Here is a 21,720-nt window from a genome sequence, read left to right on the forward strand (position 1 = left end):
TGCTTTTAATATTTAAAAATTTACGACCTAGGCAAAAAGGGATAAAAAAATATAATGGATCAGATTTTCCTCTATTCCACTTGGGTGTAAATAATCGCCCTAGGTGGAGTGCATAGAAGAATGTCAGGCAGGGAAGACTGCACATACCAGTACAGCCTGCCTAATTGTTTGTCCATTTAAATTAATCGATGGAGAATCCTGGCACCAGGGGTAGCTCTGCTGCACAGGCTGGGAGGAAAAAGAATGGAAGAGCTATAGTGGTAGGGGATTCTATCGTAAGGGGAACAGACAGGCGTTTCTGTGGCCGTAAACGTGACTCCAGGATGGTTTGTTGCCTCCCTGGTGCCAGGGTCATGGATGTCACTGAGCGGCTACAGGGCATTCTCAAGGGGGAGGGTGAGCAGGCAGAGGTCGTGGTCCACATTGGGATCAACGACATAGGTAGGAAGGGAGATGAGGTCCTGCATCAAGAATTTAGAGGGCTAGGTAGCAGATTAAAGAGCAGGACCTCAAAGGTTGTAATCTCTGGATTACTCCCAGTGCCACGGGCTAGTGAGTATAGAAATAGGAGGATAGAACAGATGAATGCGTGGCTAAAGAGTTGGTGCAGGAGGGAGGGTTTCAGTTTCCTGGATCACTGGGCCTGCTTCTGGGGAAGGTGGGACTTGTACAAGTCGGACGGGTTGCACCTGAACCAGAGCGGGACAAATATCCTTGCGGGGAGGTTTGCTAGCACTGTTGGGGGGGGGGGTTTAAACTAACTTGGCAGGGGGATGGGATACAGAGTGGAGCTACAATAGGGGGTGATGTGCAGCCAAATATAGAGAAAAAAACAAGTCAGCTTGGAAGACAGGGCAAATATGTGAGGGCAAGGCTGGATGGCATCTATTTTAATGCAAGGAGTCTTGCGAATAAGGTGGATGAACTGAAGGTGTTGATAAACACATGGGAGTATGATATTGTTGCTGTCACAGAGACATGGTTGAGGGAGGGGCAAGACTGGCAGCTCAATATTCCGGGGTACAGAATCTTCAGGCGAGACAGAGGGGGAGGTATAAGAGGAGGGGGGGTCGCAATATTAATTAAAGAATCAATTACTGCCATAAGGAGGGATGATATATTAGCAGGTTCCTCTAATGAGGCCATATGGGTGGAGCTTAAAAACAAAAAGGGGGCAAGCACTTTGATGGGGGTGTACTATAGGCCCCCAAACAGTCAGGGAGAGATAGAGGAACAGATATGTAGGCAAATCTCAGAAAATTGTGCAAATAATAGGGTAATAATAGTGGGGGATTTCAACTTCCCCAATATTAACTGGGATACTCAGAGTGTAAAAGGCTTAGAGGGTACAAAATTCTTAACGTGCATCCAGGAGAGCTTTTTGAGCCAGCATGTAGAAAGTCCTACAAGAGAGGGGGCGGTAGTGGACCTAATTCTAGGGAATGTGGCCGGCCAAGTGGAAGAAGTGCTAGGAGGTGAGCACTTTGGTGACAGTGACCATAATTCAGTGAGATTTAAGGTGGTCATGGAAAAGGACAGGGAGGGGCCGGAAATAAAGGTTCCAAATTGGGGGAAGGCCGATTTTAATAGGATACGGCAGAATCTGGCCAAAATGGACTAGGATCAGCTGCTTGTAGGAAAATCCGCATCGGAGCAATGGGAGTCTTTCAGAAGGGAGATCGAGACCATACAATGGCAATATGTTCCCGTAAAGGTCAAGGGTGGTTCCAAGAACTCCAGGGAACCTTGGATGTCAGGGGATATACGAGAATGGATTAGGAAAAAAAGGAGGGCTTTTGGCAGATACAAAAGGCTAAAGACGGAGGAAGCCCTCGAGGAGTACAAAAAGTGCAGGGGGATACTTAAAAAATAAATTAGGAGATCAAGGAGGGGCCATGAAATAACACTGGCGAGCAAAATAAAGGAAAATCCTAAGATGTTTTATAAGTATATTAAGAGTAAGAGGATGACTAGGGAAAAAAATAAGGCCCATTAGGGACAAAAATGGCAATCTGTGTGTGGAGCCGGCAGATGTAGGAGGGGTTCTAAATGAATTTTTTGCATCTGTTTTCACTATGGAGAAGGACGACGTAGACATAGAAATACGGCAGGGGGACTGTGATATACTCGAACATATTAACATCGAGCGGGAGGAGGTATTGGCGGTTTTAGCAGGCCTAAAAATGGATAAATCCCCAGGCCCGGACGAAATGTATCCCAGGCTACTGTGTGAGGCAAAGGAGGAGATTGCGGGGGCTCTAACATATATATTCAGAACCTCTCTGACCACAGGGGATGTGCCAGAGGACTGGAGAACCGCTAATGTAATACCATTATTCAAGAAGGGGAGTAGGGAAAAACCGGGGAACTACAGGCCAGTGAGCCTAACATCAGTGGTAGGAAAATTATTGGAAAAAATTCTGAAGGACAAAATTAGTCTCCACTTGGAGAAGCAAGGATTAATCAGGGATAGTCAACATGGCTTTGTCAAGGGAAGATCATGTCTGACTAATTTGATTGAATTTTTTGAGGGGGTGACTAGGCGTGTGGATGAGGGTAACGCAGTGGATGTGGTATACATGGATTTCAGTAAGGCCTTCGATAAAGTCCCCCACAGGAGACTGGTCAAGAAGGTACGAGCCCATGGAATCCAGGGTGCCTTGGCACTTTGGATACAAAACTGGCTTAGTGGCAGAAGGCAGAGGGTGATGGTCGAAGGTTGTTTTTGTGACTGGAAGCCTGTGGCCAGTGGGGTACCACAGGGAACGGTGCTGGGTCCCTTGCTGTTTGTGGTCTACATTAATGACTTGGATATGAATGTAAAAGGTATGATCAGTAAGTTCGCTGATGATACAAAAATTGGTAGGGTGGTAAATAGCGAGGAGGATAGCCTCAGTCTGCAGGACGATATAGATGGGTTGGTCAGATGGGCGGAACAGTGGCAAATGGAATTTAACCCGGAAAAGTGCGAGGTGATGCACTTTGGAGGGACTAACAAGGCAAGGGAATACACAATGAATGGGAGGACCCTAGGCAAGACAGAGGGTCAGAGGGATCTTGGTGTGCAAGTTCACAGATCCCTGAAGGCGGCGGAACAGGTAGATAAGGTGGTAAAGAAGGCATATGGGATACTTGCCTTTATTAGCCGAGGCATAGAATATAAGAGCAAGGAGGTTATGATGGAGCTGTATAAAACACTGGTTAGGCCACAGCTGGAGTACTGTGTGCAGTTCTGGTCGCCACACTACAGGAAGGATGTGATCGCTTTGGAGAGGGTGCAGAGGAGATTCACCAGGATTGTTACCAGGGCTGGAGCGCTTCAGCTATGAAGAGAGACTGGGAAGATTGGGTTTGTTTTCCTTGGAGCAGAGGAGGCTGAGGGGGGACATGATTGAGGTGTACAAAATTATGAGGGGCACAGACAGGATGGATACTAAGGAGCTTTTTCCCTTCGTTGAGGGTTCTATAACAAGGGGACATAGATTCAAGCTAAAAGGCGGGAGGTTTAGAGGGGATTTGAGAAAGAACTTTTTCACCCAGAGGGTGGTTGGAGTCTGGAACTCACTGCCTGAAAGGGTTGTGGAGGCAGGAACCCTCACAACATTCAAGAAGCATTTGGATGAGCACTTGAAATGCCATAGCATACAAGGCTACGGACCAAATGCTGGAATATGGGATTAGAGTAGACAGGGCTGATGGCCGGCGCGGACACGATGGGTCGAAGGGCCTCTCTCCGTGCTGTATAACTCTATGACTCTAATCAGGCAGGCTCAATTACAGGAATGTGATTCTCCCCCGTGCACTCCGCCCAGGCGATTATTTGCACCAAAGCAGAAGCGAGGAAAATCTGCCCCAAGAAATTTAAATGGAATCTGTGCAGATTGCTTTTCTTTAATATAAAAGGTAAAAGTTAACCAAATCTTCTTTAATGGGCTTTGCAAGGTTCTTATCACCTTTTGCAAGATCTCCCTTACTGTACCAAAATTCACTCAATACCTTTTCTTCTTTCTCAGTTTCTTTTTCCAAGAACTCAAACTCTTCAATTTCATGCCTCTCTTTCAAGTCTTCAATCCCCTCTCTCTGTTTTTCTAGTTCTTTGATTTCATTTTTCTGTTTCTCATTCTCCATTTTCAAGTATTTTGAATTCTTCAGCCTCTCTTTCAGGAGTTCTTTTAATTTTTCTATGTCTTCTTTCTGTTTCTCATTCTCCATTTTTAAGCTCTCTGCATCAAACTGGAAAGCAGACACATCACTGACATCCTTTCAAGAAAACAGACAAATGGAATCTTGCAATGGTACAGTAGAGCAAACCTTACATACCTTTTCTGAGTAAAGAAGCTCACAAAGCTCAACACTCTCCTTCAACTGTTTCTCAAAGTGGTTTGCATGATTCTGAAAAATTAGGGCAAGAGATTTAAAAAAATAAAAAGCATGCACAGATCACAATAGAAACCAGAAAGCTGTGGAACACCACTTCTCATCGTCCGCCAGTCTGAGTAAGTACCCTTAACCCTAATCTGTTTGTTTTGTAGCCAGCTTGTTAGCTATTCTACTACTTGTCCCGACTCCACATGTTTTAACCTAGTCAGTACCTTACCAAAGGTCTTTTGAAAATCCAAGTACATTACATCTACTACATTACCCTTATCTACTCTGTTACTTCTTCAAAAGAATTCAATAAAGTTGGTCAAGCATAACCTTCCTTTTTGAAATCCATGCTGTCTATTCTTGATTATGTTTTCGGCTTCTAGATATTTTTCTATTACATCTTTGAGTAAAGATTATATTATTTTTCCTAACACCGACATTGCTAAGTGGTCTATAATTCCCTGGACTTGTTCTATCTCCCCTTTTAAACATATGAACATTAGCTGTCCGCCAGTCCTCCAGCACTATTCTCTTTTCTAATGAATTTTTATAAATATCTAATAGTACCTCTGCTATCTGTTCCCTAGCTCCTTTATGCGTAGCTGCAATCCATTCAGATGAGGGATTTTAGTGTCTTTATGTTTGACTAGTTTATTCATTATCTCCCCTACCCTATATCTTAAAATGTCTTCATTTTTTTTGATCTCTTCTTCTAATGTCACGTCCACCCTGTTAACTTCCCTGGTAACTAATTATTAAATATTTCTGCCATTTCGCAGTCATTGCCTGTGAATTTATCTCATGCATCCCTTAGTAGCCCTAACCCTCTCACGATTTTTGTGTTATTTGTGTGCGTAGGATACTTTATTATTTCTTTTTATGTTCCATGATAATTTAATTTTGTAGTTCCTCTTTGCCTTTCCAATTGTTTTTTTGACTTCTTTCCTAACCTCTTCGTATTCCCTTTTGTCATCCTCTCCTTTATTGTCTATGTACTTCGTGTATGCCTTTTTCTTTAGTTTCAATTTTGCCCTTATCTCTTTATTCATCCATGATGTTTCATTAGTAGCTAGTTTGTTCTGTTTTTTTAGCATTATAGACTTCTCCTGACTCAGTAAGATGCCAAGGATGCACAGTCTTGTTGAGCCCAAGTGAGAGACCAGGGAAGAGTCAATGTCAAGGGAGTAGAATTTGTGGTGAGCACTGAAGACTATGACTTTGGTCTTCCCAATGTTACCTTGAAGGAAGATGTAGCTCACCCAAGACTTGATCTTGAACAAGCACTGACAGCGTAGAAGTGGTTGAAGTACAAACAGAACTGCTGGCATAGCTGAGTGGGGATGAGGGAATGTGGTACTGAATAAAACCCTTACATATAATAATGGATGGGTCAGACCACCTTTCTGACAAATTTGAAGTGATTTTTTTTATGCTCATCAAGGCAAGTGATTATCAGTACTGGAGAATAGAATATATTTCCACTTTGGACACCAAGTGACACCTATAACCTGGAAAAGATTATTCCTAACATAGCTGATGTAGTTTAACAAACTTTCTAACTTATCCCAACAATGTGCCCTTAACCCCAACCACCAAGCAACCATGATTGCACTCTGAATTTTTCCATTTCCTACACAAAGCCTCAGTTTTCATTCCAAACAGTGGACAACCCAGAAAAACTGCCCACAACAAGCTGGATTGAGTCTGTACAACTCATGCCATACACAATCTTCCCAGATAACAGACAGCAGAATTTCACCCCAGATAATGCTGGATTCAAAACAGAGGTTTAAAAGAATATTGTGCCAATTCACTAAGATCTAACATCTTCCCCCAAACTCAAAAAATAGTACCTGATGTAGTTTCCCTCATTTGATGGAGGAAGGTACACTTTTATGTGGTGATTACAAACTACTACATTGACAGAATTAAAGGAAATTGTTTGAAGATCTCAACAGGTTTTTACTAGAACTGACCTTTTGCTCCATGCTGTCTTTTTGTTTCTCTTTCATCACAGTTTCAAGTTGTTTCTCCAGCTCAGAAATCCTTTTTTGCAATTCATCCTTTGAAGATACATCATCCAGCTCACTGCACAATAAATTAATTTAAGATATTTAAAATAGTGGCACTTTATGACAATTAAAGAAATCTATAAAAGTAGGTTAAGGATTGCAACTTATCATACATGTTTTTCAGATTGACAGCAACAAAAATCAGTCTTCCATTGGGTCTTCTTGGCTGCCACCGGTTAACAGGCAAGTAAACACATGGCTGTGGGGCACCTCAGTGGTGACATCTTTCCATATCAATATGAAAAAAATACATTTGTATGTCATGATGTACGCATGCTGGAAAAAATCCCAGCCTCTGCTTGCACTTCTCCTTTGCCGATGGTTAACAAGACGACCAATGATGAATTTAATTTTAAATTCAAGACAACTCTAACCAACACGAGGGAAAAACCTACTTGACCTCATCCTCACCAATCTACCTGTCACAGATGCATCTGTCCATGACAGTATTGGTAGGAGTGACCACCACACAATCCTTGTGGAGAAAAAGTCCAGTCTTCACACTGAGGACACCATCCAACATATATGGCACTACCACTGTGCTAAATGTCATAGATTCAGAACAGATCTAGCAGCTCAAAACTCGGCATCCATGAGGCGCTGTGGGCCATCAGCAGCAGCAGAATTGTATTCCAGCACAATCTGTAACCTCATGGCCCGGCATATTCCTCACTCTACCATTACCAACAATAGCCAGGTGATCAACCCTGGTTCAATGAGGAGTGTAGGAGAGCATGCCAGGAGCAGCACCAGGCGTACCTAAAAATGAGGTGCCAACTTGGTGAAGCTACAACACGGGACTACATGCATGCTGAACAGCGGAAGCAACATACTATAGACACAGCTAAGCAATTTCACAATCAACAGATCAGATCAAAGCTCTGCAGTCCTGCCACATCCAGTCGTGAATGGTGGTGGACAATTAAACAACTAACAGGAGGAGGAGGCTCTGTTAACATCCCCATTCTCATTGATGCCAGAGTCCAGCATGTAGAACCATAGAGCCACAGAAAAGATATACAGCACAGAAGGGGTCCATTTGGCCTACCATATCCGCGCCGGCTCGAAGAACAACCAGGTGCCCATTCTAAACCCACCTTCCAGCACCTGGTCCATAGCCCTGCAGCTTACAGCACTTTAGGTGCAGGTCCAGATACTTTTCAAAAAAAGAGTTGAGGAGTGCAAAAGACAAGGCTGAAGCATATGCAACAATCTACAGCCAAAAGTGCCGAGGGATGATCCATCTCAGCCTCCTCCCGATATCCCCACCATCACAGAAGCCAATCTTCAGCCAATTCGAATCACTCCGCGTGACATCAAGAAATGAGGGGTGCACTGGATACAACAAAGGCTATGGGCCCCAACAACATCCTGGCTGTTGTGCTGAAGACTTGTGCTCCAGAACTGGCTGCGCCTCTAGCCAAACTGTTCCAGTACAGCTACAATACTGGCATCTACCCGACAATGGGGAAAATTGCCCAGGTATGTCCTGTCCACAAAAAGCAGGACAAATCCAATCTGGCCAATTACCGTCCCATCAGTCTACTCTCAATCATCAGCAAAGTGATGGAAGGTGTCATCGACAGTGCTATCAAGTGGCACTTACTCACCAATAACCTGCTCGCCAATGCTCAGTTTGGGTTCCGCCAGGGCCACTCAGCTCCAGGCCTCATTACAGCCTTGGTGCAAACATGGACAAGAGCTGAATTCCAGAGGCGAGGTGAGGTGAGTGACTGCCCTTGGCATCAAGGCAGCATTTGACAGAGTGTGGCACCAAGAAGCCCTAGTAAAATTGAAGTCAATGGGAAATCAGGGGGAACACTCTCCACTGGCTGGAGTCATATCTAGCACAAAAGATGGTAGTGGTTGTTGGAGTCCAATCATCTCAGCCCCAGGACAATGCTGCAGGGGTTCCTCAGGGCAGTGTCCTAGGCCCAACCATCTTCTGCTGCTTCATCAATGACCTTCCCTCAATCATAAATTCAGAAATGGGGATGGTCGCTGATGATTGCCATGTTCAGTTCCATTTACAACCCCTCAGATAATGAAGCAGTCAGTGCCCGCATGCAGCAATACCTGGACAACATCCAGGCTTGGGCTGATAATTGGCAAGTAACATTCGCGCCAGACAAGTGCCAGGCAATGACCATCTCCAACAAGAGAGAATCTAACCACCTCCCCTTGACATTCAACGGCATTACCATCACCGAATCCCCCACCATCAACATCCTGGGGGTCACCATTGACCAGAAACTTAACTGGACCAGCCACATAATTACTGTGGTTACAAGAGCAAGTCAGAGGCTGGTTATTCTGCAGTGAGTGACTCACCTCCCGACTCCTCAAAGCCTTTCCACCATCTACAAGGCACAAGTCAGGAGTGTGATGGAATACTCTCCACTTGCCTGGATGAGTGCAGCTCCAACAACTCTCAAGAAGCTCAACACCATCCAGGACAAAGCAGCCCGCTTGATTGGCACCCCATCCACCACCTTAAACATTTACTCCCTTCACCATCTGCGCACCATGGCTGCAGCGTGTAACATACACAGGACGCACTGCAGCAACTCGCCAAGGCTTCTTCAACAGCACCCCCCCAAACCCCGACCTCTACCACCTAGAAGGATAAGGGCAGCAAGTACGTGGGAACACCACCACCTGCACATTCCCCTCCAAGTCACACACCATCCCGACTTGGAAATATATTGCCGTTCCTTCATCGTCGCTGGGTCAAAATCCTGGAACTCCCTACCTAACAGCACTGTGGGAGAACCTTCACTACACGGACTGCAGCGGTTCCAGAAGGCAGCTTACCACCACCTTCTCAAGGACAATTAGGGATGGGCAATAAATGCTGGCCTTGCCAGCAACGCCCACATGCCATGAACAAATAAAAAAAAACTCTGCTTTAAACCTCTGGCCTATAACATGAAAAATGTTTAAAAAGGCCCTGAAATAAAAGGATAAAACCAATTTCAGAAATAAGCACACCTGATGACATAAATGGTCACCAACATGGAAAACGTGCTCTCTGTGCATACATACATATCTTACCTGTTAGGAGAGTTTTGGCTCGATCTCCCTTGATCATTGAAATACAGAGAATCTTCAAATGAAGGTATCTGGAACCCACAACTTCCACCTCTTCTTACTGTGATTGCACTACTGCACTCTGATATCGTTTCAGATCGCCAATTAACATCCACATCAAAGTCATCATCATCATCATCAGCTATTTCAAAAAAAAAATTCAAGTCTCAAAAACAAGCATTTTAAGGCAGTACTCATTGTATCATTTGGGGCCATTTGCAGCCCTTAGCAGAATTAGTGGTCCAAAGTAGGGAACATAAGACTAGTGATAGAACAACAAATGCTAGCATTGGAAAGGAGGGTTTCTCCAGGGTGTTTAAGTAATTAGGTGAAATTCAAGTAGAAGATCTGAAGTGTAGTAACTTCAGGATTGCTCTTAGTGCCACAAGCTAGACTAGTTCGGGGGGGGAAGACAGCAAATCAACACGAGGCTTGAGGATGGTGAAGGAGGGAGGGTTTCAGAGACTTTGCTAAATAACAGGTTGAGTGGATTGATCTAGGTTGTTAAACAGGGAATAGAATGAATAATCTGGACAGGGTATTTTATTTTTAATATGAAAATTATGCTATAAACTGCAGTGGTCAATAAAGTAAACACATTGTGGGTTGAGGAAAGCAACATTAAGAGGGGGTAGTATTAACATTTTAAGAAATCATCAGGTCAAGAAGTAGGATTAGACCTGGAACTTTATAGTTAGAGCAACTCCAGAGAGTATAGGCCCATTCTACTCAACCTCGCCTCATAGGACAACCTTCTCATCCCAGGAATTAATCTAGTGAACCTTCGCTGCACTGCCTCTAAGGCAAGAAAATCCTTCCTTCGGTAAGGAGACCAAAACTGTACACAATACTCCAGGTGTGGTCTCACTAAAGCCCTTTACAGCGGTGATAAGATTTCCGTACTTTTGTACTCCAACATTCCATTTGCTTTCCTAATTGCTTGCTGTACCTGCATGCTAACTTTTTGTGTTTCTTGTACGAGGACACACAAGTCTCTTTGAGCACCAACATTTAATATTTTTTTCAATGGTAAGAAACTATTCTGTTCTTCTATTCTTCCTACCAAAGTGAATAATCTCTCATTTCCCCATTCACTTAACCTGTCTATATCCCTTTGCAGACGCTATGTCCTCTTCAAAGCTTACTTTCCCACCTAGCTTTGTATAGTCAGAAAACTTGGATACATTACACTTGGTCCCTTCATCTAAGTCATTAATATAGATTGTAAATTGCTGAGGCCCAAGCACCGACGCTTGCGGCACCCCACTAGTTACAGCCTGCCAGCCTGAATGACCCATTTATCCCTACTCTCTGTCCTTTAACCAATCCTCTATCCATGCTAATATATTACCGCCAACCCCACGAGCCCTTATCTTGTGCAACAGCCTTTTATGTGGCACCTTATCGAATGCCTTTTAAAAATCCAAACATATGACATCCACTGGTTCCCCTTTATCTACACTGCTAGTTACATCCTTAAAAACTCTAATAAATTTGTCAAACATGATTTCCCTTTCATAAAACCATGTTGACTCTGCCTAATCATATTATGATTTTCTAAGTGCCCTGTTACCACTTCCTTAATAATGGATTCCAGCACATTCCCGACAATTGATGTCAAGCTAACTGGCCTGTAGTTCCCTGTTTTCTCTCTCCCCCCTTCCTTGAATAGCAAGGTCACATTTGCTACCTTCCAATCTGCTGGGACCGTTCTAGAATCTAGGGAATTTTGGAAGATCATAACCAATCCATCCACTATCTCTGTAGCCACCTCTTCCAGAACCCTAGGATGTAGGCTATCAGGTCTAGGGGATGTGTCAGCTTTTAGTCCCATTAGTTTCTCAAAGTAATTAATATCAGTAGAGGAAAAAGTACTTAAGTTCCTCACTCTCATTAAGCCCTTGGCTCCCCACTATTTTTGATATTTTTTTGTCTTCTACTGTGAAGACAGATACAAAATATTTGTTTAACGCATCTGCCGTTTCCTGATTCTCCATTATAATTTCTCCTTCTCAGCCTTTAAGAGACCAACGTTTACTTTGCTACTCTCTTCCTTTTTACATATTTGTAGAAGCTCTTACAATCCGTTCTTATATTTCTTACGAGTTTACTTTCATATTCTATTTTCTCTCCTTTTAATCAATTTTTTGGTCCTCCTTTGCTGGTTTCTAAAACTCTCCCAATCCTCAGGCTTACTATTCTTGACAACATTATAGGCCTCTTCTTTTAATCTAATACTATCCTTAACTTCTTTAGCTAGCCACGGGTGGATCACTTTTCCCGTGGAGTTTTTATTTCTCAATGGAATGTATATTTGTTGAGAATATTGAAATATTTCATTAAATGTTTGCCATTGCTTTTCAACCATCATGCCCTTTAATTTGGTTTCCCAATCTACCTTAGCCAACTCGCTCTTCATACCTATGTAATTGGCTTTATTTAAGTTCAAGACTCTAGTTTCTGACTTAAGTCCCTCCAAACTAAATGTGAAATTCTATCATATTATGATAATTCTTCCCCAGAGGATTTCTTACCATGAGATTACTAATTAACCCTGTCATTACATAATAACAGATCTAAAATAGCCTGTTCCATGGTTGGTTCCATGACGCATTGCTCTTGGAAAGAGTCATGAATGCATTCCATGAACTCGTCCTCCAAGCCGAGCCACATAAGGAGATATCAGGACAGATGACCAAAAGGTTAGTCAAAGAAGTAGGTTTTAAGGAGCATCTTAAAAGGAGGAGAGAGAGGTAGAGTGGCATAGAGGTTTGGGAGGGAATTCCAGAGCTTAGGGCCTAGGCAGCTGAAGGCCGGCCACTGCATGGTGGAGCGAAGAAAATCGGGTATGCGCAAGAGGCCAGAATTGGAGGAGTGCAGAGATCTGGGAGGATTGTAGGGCACAGTGAAAGACAATATCCAATACAAATTATAGTGGCATCCTATTCTTGCATCCCCAGGTTAGACTATCCTTTAATCATTAGGTAGTGCATTCCGATCGCTTACAAGAGAATATTGAAACCAAAATTTGTAACATTCCGTTACAGTCTTCGATTCCACACCCATATCTGACAGATCATTCCAAAATGTTTAGCTCTCTGAATAAAGTCATTTTTCTAAAAAAAAAAATTTTAAAATTTTTTCACTAAATTAGATTTGTGCCATGTTATCTACAAGCCTTATTCAACTTAAAGTAATATCCTGAGTTCATTTTATTTATCCCTTTTAGTGCATTTATATACCTGTGAGGCCCCTCTACTGTAGAACTTATCTTTTCTAGTTTTCAAAATATCTCATCCCATGACATTTGAGATTATTCTTTATTGGTCTTTAATGCATGCATGTCCACTTTCAAGTGTGAATACCAGAACTGCATCCAGCGTTGAGTGAAGTCTGTCCAGTTGAAGATTAAAAAGTTATCTTACGAATGTTAATTGAACCTACCTTCATCTAGCTCTTGAAAGGCTTTATCCAACTTTATTATTTTAGCAGCACCGTCACTCGCAGAGTCCAAGCTAGCTCGCAGTTTTCCAGGAGCCCAGGTAACTCTCCTCTTCCTTCTGGCCTAAAAACAAATACAGACAGATACTGTATAGCATGTTAGTGTACAAACTCCCTCTCCATGGGACACATTCAGACCCAAGGCCCAAAAATTCAGTCCTAACGGCCTATGCAACTCAGTCCCATTTGCATTTGTTTCTTACTCTAGTTCTCAGTCCTCCCAATTCAGCTTCCAACCAGTGTTTTGAATGCTCCCCTTCTCCACCTACAACTTTCACTTACTTCATAAAATCCACAACAGGAGGAAGAATTTTATTGATATTGCATCATGACATTAGTTTCCTTCTGTTACAGTACATATGGGGTTATAAAGCAGGTCGTCATAGAAAATGACCCAGCCTGTTCTGACAAAAGTCCCAGAATATAGCCATTGTACCTGATGAGTCCGAAACCACGCCAAGCCATTCAAATCAAATGCAAGCACAGGAACAGGAGTAGGCCATTCAGCCCCTCAAGCCTTACCTAACAAAAATCTAGATCTTAAAAATTTTAATTTACCCAGTATCCACAGCCTTTTGAGAGTGTTGCTTCCTGATTTCACTCCTGAGTGGCCTAGCTCTAATTTTAAAATGGTGCCCCTTGCTTCTGCATTCCCCCACCAGAGGAAATATTCTCTCTGCATCTACCCTATCAAATCCTTTTGTCTTTTTAAACACCTCTCAAACCTTCTAAATTCAAGGGAACACAAGCCAAACTTATGCAACCTATTTTCATAATTTAATCTAAGGCCCAGTAAATCTACGCTGCACCCACTCCAAGGCCAATATATCCTTCCTGTGACGTGGTGTCCAGAATTGAACTCAGTACTCCAGATGGGGTCTAACTGAGGCTCTAGAAGTGAAGCATAACATCCCCCCCATTGTATTCCAGCCCCCACGAGATAAAGACCAACAGTCCATTAGCCTTTGGGATTTGTTTTTATACCTGTGCACTAGGGTACATGGACACAACTCACTTTGCTCCTCCACAGTTCCTAATTTCTCACTATTAAGAAAATATTTTGATTTGTCTTTCTCAGACCAAAAGTGGATGACTTCACACTTCCCCACATTGAACTCCATCTGCCATTGTTTTGCTAACTCACTTAGTCTGTTTATGTCCCTTTGCAACCTCCTGCTCCCATCTGCACAACTTACTATGCCTCCTAACTTAGTATCATCTGCAAACTTGGATATACAATTTTGTATTCCTTCATCCAAGTTATTGATATATATGGTGAAAAGCTGAGGCCCCTGTACAGATCACTGGGGAACACAATTGTCACATCTTGCTAGAATGTGTTTCCTTTATCCCTAATCAGTTTCCTCCATCCTAACCAATTTCCATTGCATGTTGGGTAAATTGCAAGGTTGTCACCAGTTCAGCGTGCTTTTATTTTTGCTAATAATCTCGTGCGGAAACTTATCAAATGCCTTCTGGGAATCCATATAGATAACATAGACAGATACTCCCTTTAAGTGTCGACTTCAGTGACCTCCTCAAAAAATTCATCTAGATTTGTCAGACATGGCCTACCCTTCACAAATCCATCAGCTCATATTTGTCCAAGTGCTCTGTTCCTGATGAAATATTGCAGTAACTTCCCCAAAAATGGTGTTAAGTTTGGAGTTACCTGGTTTCTCTCTCCCTTCATTCTTAAATAATGGAGTGACATTTACAATTTTTCAATCCAATGGCACAATTCCCAAATCAAAGCAGCTTTGGAAAATTATGACTAACATGTCTTCAATTTCCTCACCTATTCCAATACCTTGGGGTGGAAACCATCAAGTCTGGAGATTTGCTTGCTTTAAGTCCCATTATTTTCTCCATTACCATTTTTACATACAGTCCCCACCGCTTATAGCGGGTTCATTGGTATTAACGCAATTTGTCTGCTATACACGGAGGATGGTAAAACAAAAAAGGCAAGTTACCCAACATTTTTGTTTTTTCAAAAAAACCCAGGAAATCTCACTTAGCAATTGCCTCTCCTCATTGTTAGCAGTGAGGCGGGGTATCATGATGAAGCATTAGAGAGGAGAGACAAGGTGCACAGGGGATTGGGAGAGACAAACAACATTAGAATAAAAAGTTCAGAAATAAGAGGGATCAGAAAGGGGAGAAATGCAAAGCAGACCAAGGCAGGTTTGGAGTGCATGTACGTAAGTATTGATCAAAGATACTGTAACAGCATGGAAAGGGCTGATGTACTTGAGGGTTCAAAGACAGAATCTATTTGGTTAGAATCAAGGAATAAAGGAGCTATTAGACTGCTGGGTGCATACTGTAGACCACCAAATTGTGGGAAGGAGATACAACAGCAAATTGCAGAAAGATGCAAAAATTTTAGACTATTGATAATGGGGGGGGGGGCTTCAATTATCCTAATGTAGACTGGGAAAATAACAGTGTAAAGGGCAAAGAGGGGGAGGAATTGCTCAAACGTGTACAAGAGAACTTTCTTGATCAGTATGTTTCCGGCCCGAAGGAGCCGATTAGGGACCAAAAAGATCTTGGGGAGGCAGAGGGCATGGCTGAGGTATTAAATGAATACTTTGCATCAGTCTTCACTAAAGAAGAGGATTCTACCAATGTCACAGTAAAAGGAGGAGGCAGTAGAGAAAATGGATAGGATAAAAATAGATCAAGAGGTACTTCAAAGGTTGATTTTTCTAATTTTGAGCACTGTCACCCAGTCCCAATGGGATGCATCCCGGATTGCTGAGGGAAGTACGGGTGGAAATTGCAGCAGCTCTGGCCACAATCTTCCAATCCTCCTTAGTAAGGGAGTGGTGCCAGAGGATTGGAAATATTATACTCTCGTTCAAAAAGGGGAGAAGGATAAACCCGGCAACTACAGGTCAGTCAGCTTGACAGTGGTGTTGGGGAAACCTAGAGACATTCATCCGGGACAAAAATCAATTGACACTTGGAAAAATGAGTTAATAAATGAAAGCCAGCACAGATTTGTTAACAGCAAATAGTGTTTGACTAACTTGATTTGAGTTCTTTGAAGTAATGGAGAGGATTGATGAGGGTATTGCGGTTGATGTGTACATGGACTTTCAAAAGGCATTTCAAAAAGTACCACTCAATAAACTGGTTAGCAAAATTAAAGCCCATGGGATTAAAGAGGCAGTGGTTACATGCATACAAAATTTGCAATGGGACAGAGAGTGTAGTGGTGAACGGCTGTTTTTCAGACTGGACGGAAGTATACAGTGGTGTCCTCAAGGGGTTGGTATTAGGACCACTGCTCTTTGATACATATTGGTGACCTGGACGCACTGGGCATAATTTCAAAAAGTCTGTAGATGAATCATAACTCTGAAATGTAGTCAGTGAGGTGGATTGTAACAGACTTCAGGAGATCATAGACAGACTGGTGAAATGGTAGATGAAGTTTAAAGCAAAGAAGTGAGACTGGCCTACTCCTGCTCCTATTTCTTCTGTAAGTGATTCATTTTGGTTGAAAGAATGAGGAGAGGCAATATAAACTAAATGGCACAATTTTAAAGCAAGTGCAAGAACAGAGACACCTGGGGGTGTACGTATACAAATCTTTGAAGGTGGCAGGACAAGTTGAGAAGACTATTAAAAAGGCATAGGGGATTTTTTTTTTTAATTCATTCATGGGATGTGGGCGTCGCTGGCAAGGCCAGCATTCATTGCCCTTGAGAAGGTGATGGTGAGACTCCTTGAACCGCTGCAGTCCGTGTGGTGAAGGAACTCCCTCAGTGCTGTTAGGTAGGGAGTTATAGGACGCTGACCCAGCAACAATGAAGGAACGGCGATATATTTCCAAGTCAGGGTGTGAATGTGCAGGCGGTGGTGTTCCCGTGCATCTGCTGCCCTCGGTGAGAGAGGCTCGGGCTTGGGAGGTGCCGAAGAAGCCTTGGCGAGTTGTTGCAGTGCATCCTGTAGATGGCACTGCAGCCACGGTGCGCCAGTGGTGGAGGGAATGAATGTTTAAGATGGTGAATGGGGTGCCAATCAAGCGGGCTGCTTTGTCCTGGATGGTGTTGTTGGAGCTGCACTCATCCAGGCAAGTAGAGACTATTCCATCACACTCCTGACTTGTGCCTTGTAGATGGTGGAAAGGCTTTGGGGAGTCAAGAGGTGAGACACTCGCCACAGAACACCCAGCACCTGACCCGTTCTTGTAGCCGCAGTATTTATGTGGCGGGTCCAGTTAAGTGTCTGGTCAATGGTGACCCCCAGGATGTTGATGGTGGGGAAGTCAGCAATGTTAATGCCGTTGAATGTCAAGGGGAGGTGGTTAGACTCTCTCTTGTTGGAGATGGTCATTGCCTGGTACTTATCTGGCACAAACATTAGTTGCTACTTAGATGTTGTCCAGGTCTTGCTGCATGTGGGCATGGACTGCTTTGTTATCTGAGGGGTTGCGAATGGAACTGAACACACTGCAGTTATCAGCGAATATCCCCACTTCTGACCTTCTGATGGAGGGAAGGTCATTGATGAAGCAGCTGAAAATGGTTGGGCCTAGGACGCTGCCCTGAGGAACTCCTGCAGCGATGTCCTGGGGCTGAGATGATTGGCCTCCAACAACCACTACGATCTTCCTTTGTGCTAGGTATGACTCCAGCCACTGGAGAGTTTTCCCCGATTCCCAATAACTTCAATTTTACTAGGGCTCCTTGATGCCACACTCGGTCAAATGCTGCCTTGATGTCAAGGGCAGTCACTCTCACCTCTGGAATTCAGCTCTTTTGTTCATGTTTGGACCAAGGCTGTAATGACGTCTGAAGCAGAGTGGTCCTGGCGAAATCCAAACTGAGCATCGGTGAGCAGGCTATTGGTGAGTAAGTGCCACTTGATAGCACTGTCGACGATACCTTCCATCACTGATGATTTAGAGTAGACTGATGGGGCGGTAATTGGCTGGATTGGATTTGTCCTGCTTTTTATGGACAGGACATACCTGGGCAATTTTCCACTGTGTCAGGTAGATGCCAGTATTGTCGCTTGGCTAGAGGCACGGCTAGTTCTGGAGCATTAGTCTTCAGCACTACAGCCGGTATGTTGTCGGGGCCCATAGCATTTGTTTTATCCAGTGCCCTCAGCCATTTCTTGATATCACGTGGAGTGAATCGAATTGGCTGAAGACTGGCTTCGGAGATGGTGGGGATCTCAGAAGGAGGCAGAGATGGATCATCCACTTGGCACTTCTGGCTGAAGATGGTTGCAAACGCTTCAGCCTTGTCTTTTGCACTCATGTGCTGGGCTCTGCCATCATTGATGGGGGTGTTCATGAAGCCTCCTCCTCCCGTTAGTTGTTTAATTGTCCACCACCATTCACGACTGGATGTGGCAAGACTGCAGAGCTTTGATCTGATCCGTTGGTTGTGGGATTGCTTAGCTCTGTCTATAATATGCTGCTTCCAATGTTTAGCATTCATGTAGTCCTGTGTCGTAGCTTCACCAGGTTGGCACCTCATTTTTTAGGTACGTCTGGTGCTGCTCCCGGTATGCTCTTCTACACTCCTCTTTGAACCGGTGTTGATCCCATGGCTTGATAGTAATGGTAGAGTGAAGCCATGAGGTTACAGATTGCGGTGGAGTACAAATCTGCTGCTGTTGATGGCCAACAGCGCCTCATGGATGCCCAGTTTTGAGCTGCTAGATCTGTTCTGAATCTATCCCATTTAGCATGGTGGTAGTGCCACACAACACGATAGACAGTGTCCTCAGTGTGAAGAAGCGACTTTGTCTCCACAAAAACTGCGCGGTGGTCACTCCTATCAATACTGTCATGGACAGATGCATCTGCAGCAGGTAGATTGGTGAGGACGAGGTCAAGTAGATTTTTCCCTCGTGTTGGTTCTCTCACCACCTGCCGCAGGCCCACTCTTGCAGCTATGTCCTTCAGGGCTCAGCCAATAGTGGCGCTACCGAGCCACTCTTTGTTATGGACATTGAAGTTCCCCACCCAGAGTACATTCTGTGGCCTTGCTACCCTCAATGCTTCCTCCACATGGAGCGGTGCGCAACATGGAGGAGGACTGGTTCATCAGCTGAGGGAGGGCGGTAGGTGGTAATCAGCAAGAGGTTTCCTTGCCCATGTTTCACCTGATGCTATGAAAATTCATGGGGTCTGGAGTCAATGTTGAGGACTCCCAGGGCCACTCCTTCCTGACTATATACACCACTGTGCCGCCACCTCTGGTGGGTCCGTCCTGCCAGTGGGACAGAACATACCCAGGGATGGCGAAGGGGGAGTCTGGGATGTTGGTTGAAAGGTATGATTCTGTGAATATGGCTATGTCAGGCTGTTGCTTGACTAGTTTGTGGGACAGCGCTCAGTCCCCATATATGTTAGTGAGGAAGACTTTGCAGGGTCGACTGGACTTGGTTTGCCTTAGTCATGTCCGGTGCCTAGTGGTCCGATGCCAGGTGGTCTGTCCGGTTTCATTCTTGTGTCTTTTTGTAGCAGGATTGCACAGCTGAGTTGCTCGCTAGGTTATTTCAGAGGGCAGTTAAGAATCAACGACATTGCTGTGGGTCTGGAGTCAGGCTGAGTAAGGACGGCAAGCTTCCTTCCCTAAAGTACATCAGTGAATCAGATGAGTTTTTACGACAATCCGGTAGTTACTTGGCCACCAGCTAGCTTTTTAGTCCAGATTTTATTTAATTAACTGAATTTAAATTGCCCAGCTGCCGTGGCATGATTTGAACTCATGTCGCCAGATTATAAGTCATTAACAATCACAATGCTACCGTACCCCCTTGGCTTTATAAATGGAGGCACGGAGTACAAAAGCAAGGAAGTTATGCTAAATCTTTATAAAATACTTGGTTAGGCCTCAGCTGGAGTATTGTGGCCAATGCTGGGCACCACACTTTAGGAAGGATGTCATATACTTAGAGAGGATGCAGAGGAGATTTACTGGAATAGTACCAAGGACGAAAGACTTCAGTTATTTGGAGAGACTGGAGAAGCTGGGATTGTTCTCCTTAGAGCAGACAAGGTTAAGGGGAGATTTGATAGAGGTGCTCAAAATCATGAAGGGTTTTGATAGAGTAAATAAGGAGAAACTGTTTCCAGTGGCAAAAGGGTCAGTAACCAGAGAATACATATTTACGGCAATTGGCAAAAGCAGAGGAACATTAAAAAAATTAAGTCGCGAGTTATGATGATCTGGAATACACTGCCTGAAAGGATGGTAGAAGCAGATTCAATGGTAACTCTCAAAAGGGAATTGGATTAATACTTGAAGGGAAAATTTGTAGAGCTATGGGGAAAGAGCAGGGGAGTGGGACTAATTGAATAGCTCTTTCAAAGAGCCAGCACAGGCACAATGGGCCAAATGGCCTCTTGTGCTGTATCATTCTATGATTCAGCTGCATCCTGAATCTCATCATTAAGATAATCACACTTTAACAAGGTGTCAACAGCTGATTGAAACTGATGACCCGACTATACCTAAAATCAGCAGAACCTTTCAAACTGGTACACACGGGGAAAGTACTTCGTGAACAGCCCGAAAACAGTGGCACACTTATTAAGTTATAATTATTTTTTAATTTCAATTTGTAATTGACTCCTATGGTAACGGCAAATGGTTAGCAACATTTAGCCGATATAGGCGGCTGCCCGTGATAAGTGTGGACGGTGTAAGTGGTAGACACTGCATTAAATCTACTAAGTTCCTCCCCTTGACTTATTTTTAAGTTTCCCTTCTATCGCAGGTATTTTATCCTCTTCCTCTACTGTGAAGACTGATGCATAGTATGGACTTCAGTTGTATACACAACAGATTGCAAGCTGAGTTTAAGACTCATTTAAAAAATTTTGGTCTCAAGCATTTTCAAAGAGTTCCCATCTAAAACCAGAGAGGTACGGAGGCTCAGTGGATGGTCAGCAACATAACCACACGTAAAAGGTCAATAATTAGGGGTTTCATATCCACTTCAATTTATATTTCAATTTAGAGTAGCAGGTGCGACAGTTTCGAGCTCTCGAACGAGGGATAGCTTTGCCAGTAACTATTGTAAATTTACACTGTTATTACTACTATTTACTTATCTATTTACCAGTTATTAAATCTGTTTGTCAGTTTATAGTGTAAGCCACGGTCAAGTGAAGTGCTTTCAAAATTGAGGAAGATCATAAAAAGGCATGAGATATAGCCAGTAGCCAAAATACAGCAACAAAGTTTGATGATTGGGTTCATCATAACTTAATTAGATTGATGCGCATGTGGATCATGGAGAGCAAGAGTTCAGCTATGGGAGTGAACTGAGAAGCAGAGTATAAAAACCCAAAGACAATACATTCACCACTCCATTATCACCTGATTATACAACTTCCATTTCTTGGCCCAATGCTTGTCAATATAGTCAACCTCTCCCCATCTTCGCTTGGATTAGCAGTAGCAGTCTTATCCAAGTCAGAAGGTTATGGGTTCAAGCCCCACTCTAGGGTTTGGGCACATAATCTAAGTTGACACTTCAGTGCAGTGCTGAGCGAGTGCTGCATTGTTAGAGGCACAGTCTTCTGGATGAGATCTTAAACCAAAGCCTTGTCTGCCCCCTCAGGTAGATGTAAACAATCCCATGGCATTATTTGAAGAGCAGATGAGTTCTCCTGGTGTCCTGGCCAACATTCATCGCTCAACCAACA

General features: G+C 43.5%; 1 protein-coding gene across 1 annotated transcript in view; it reads right to left on the minus strand.

The window, feature by feature from the left end:
• The window catches only part of LOC137320655 (centromere-associated protein E-like), a 125,051-nt gene that overhangs the window by 79,301 nt on the left and 24,030 nt on the right, over positions 1-21,720 (minus strand). The window contains exons 10-14 of the mRNA XM_067982333.1: positions 12,975-13,095; positions 9,495-9,672; positions 6,345-6,456; positions 4,321-4,392; positions 3,997-4,233 (exon numbers count right to left, since the gene is read on the minus strand). Coding sequence (XP_067838434.1) covers positions 3,997-4,233; positions 4,321-4,392; positions 6,345-6,456; positions 9,495-9,672; positions 12,975-13,095 — 720 coding nt within the window. The remainder of the gene's footprint in view (positions 1-3,996; positions 4,234-4,320; positions 4,393-6,344; positions 6,457-9,494; positions 9,673-12,974; positions 13,096-21,720) is intronic.

The sequence above is a fragment of the Heptranchias perlo genome, chromosome 4 (assembly GCF_035084215.1).
Source record: "Heptranchias perlo isolate sHepPer1 chromosome 4, sHepPer1.hap1, whole genome shotgun sequence".
NCBI classification, from domain to species: Eukaryota; Metazoa; Chordata; class Chondrichthyes; order Hexanchiformes; family Hexanchidae; genus Heptranchias; species Heptranchias perlo.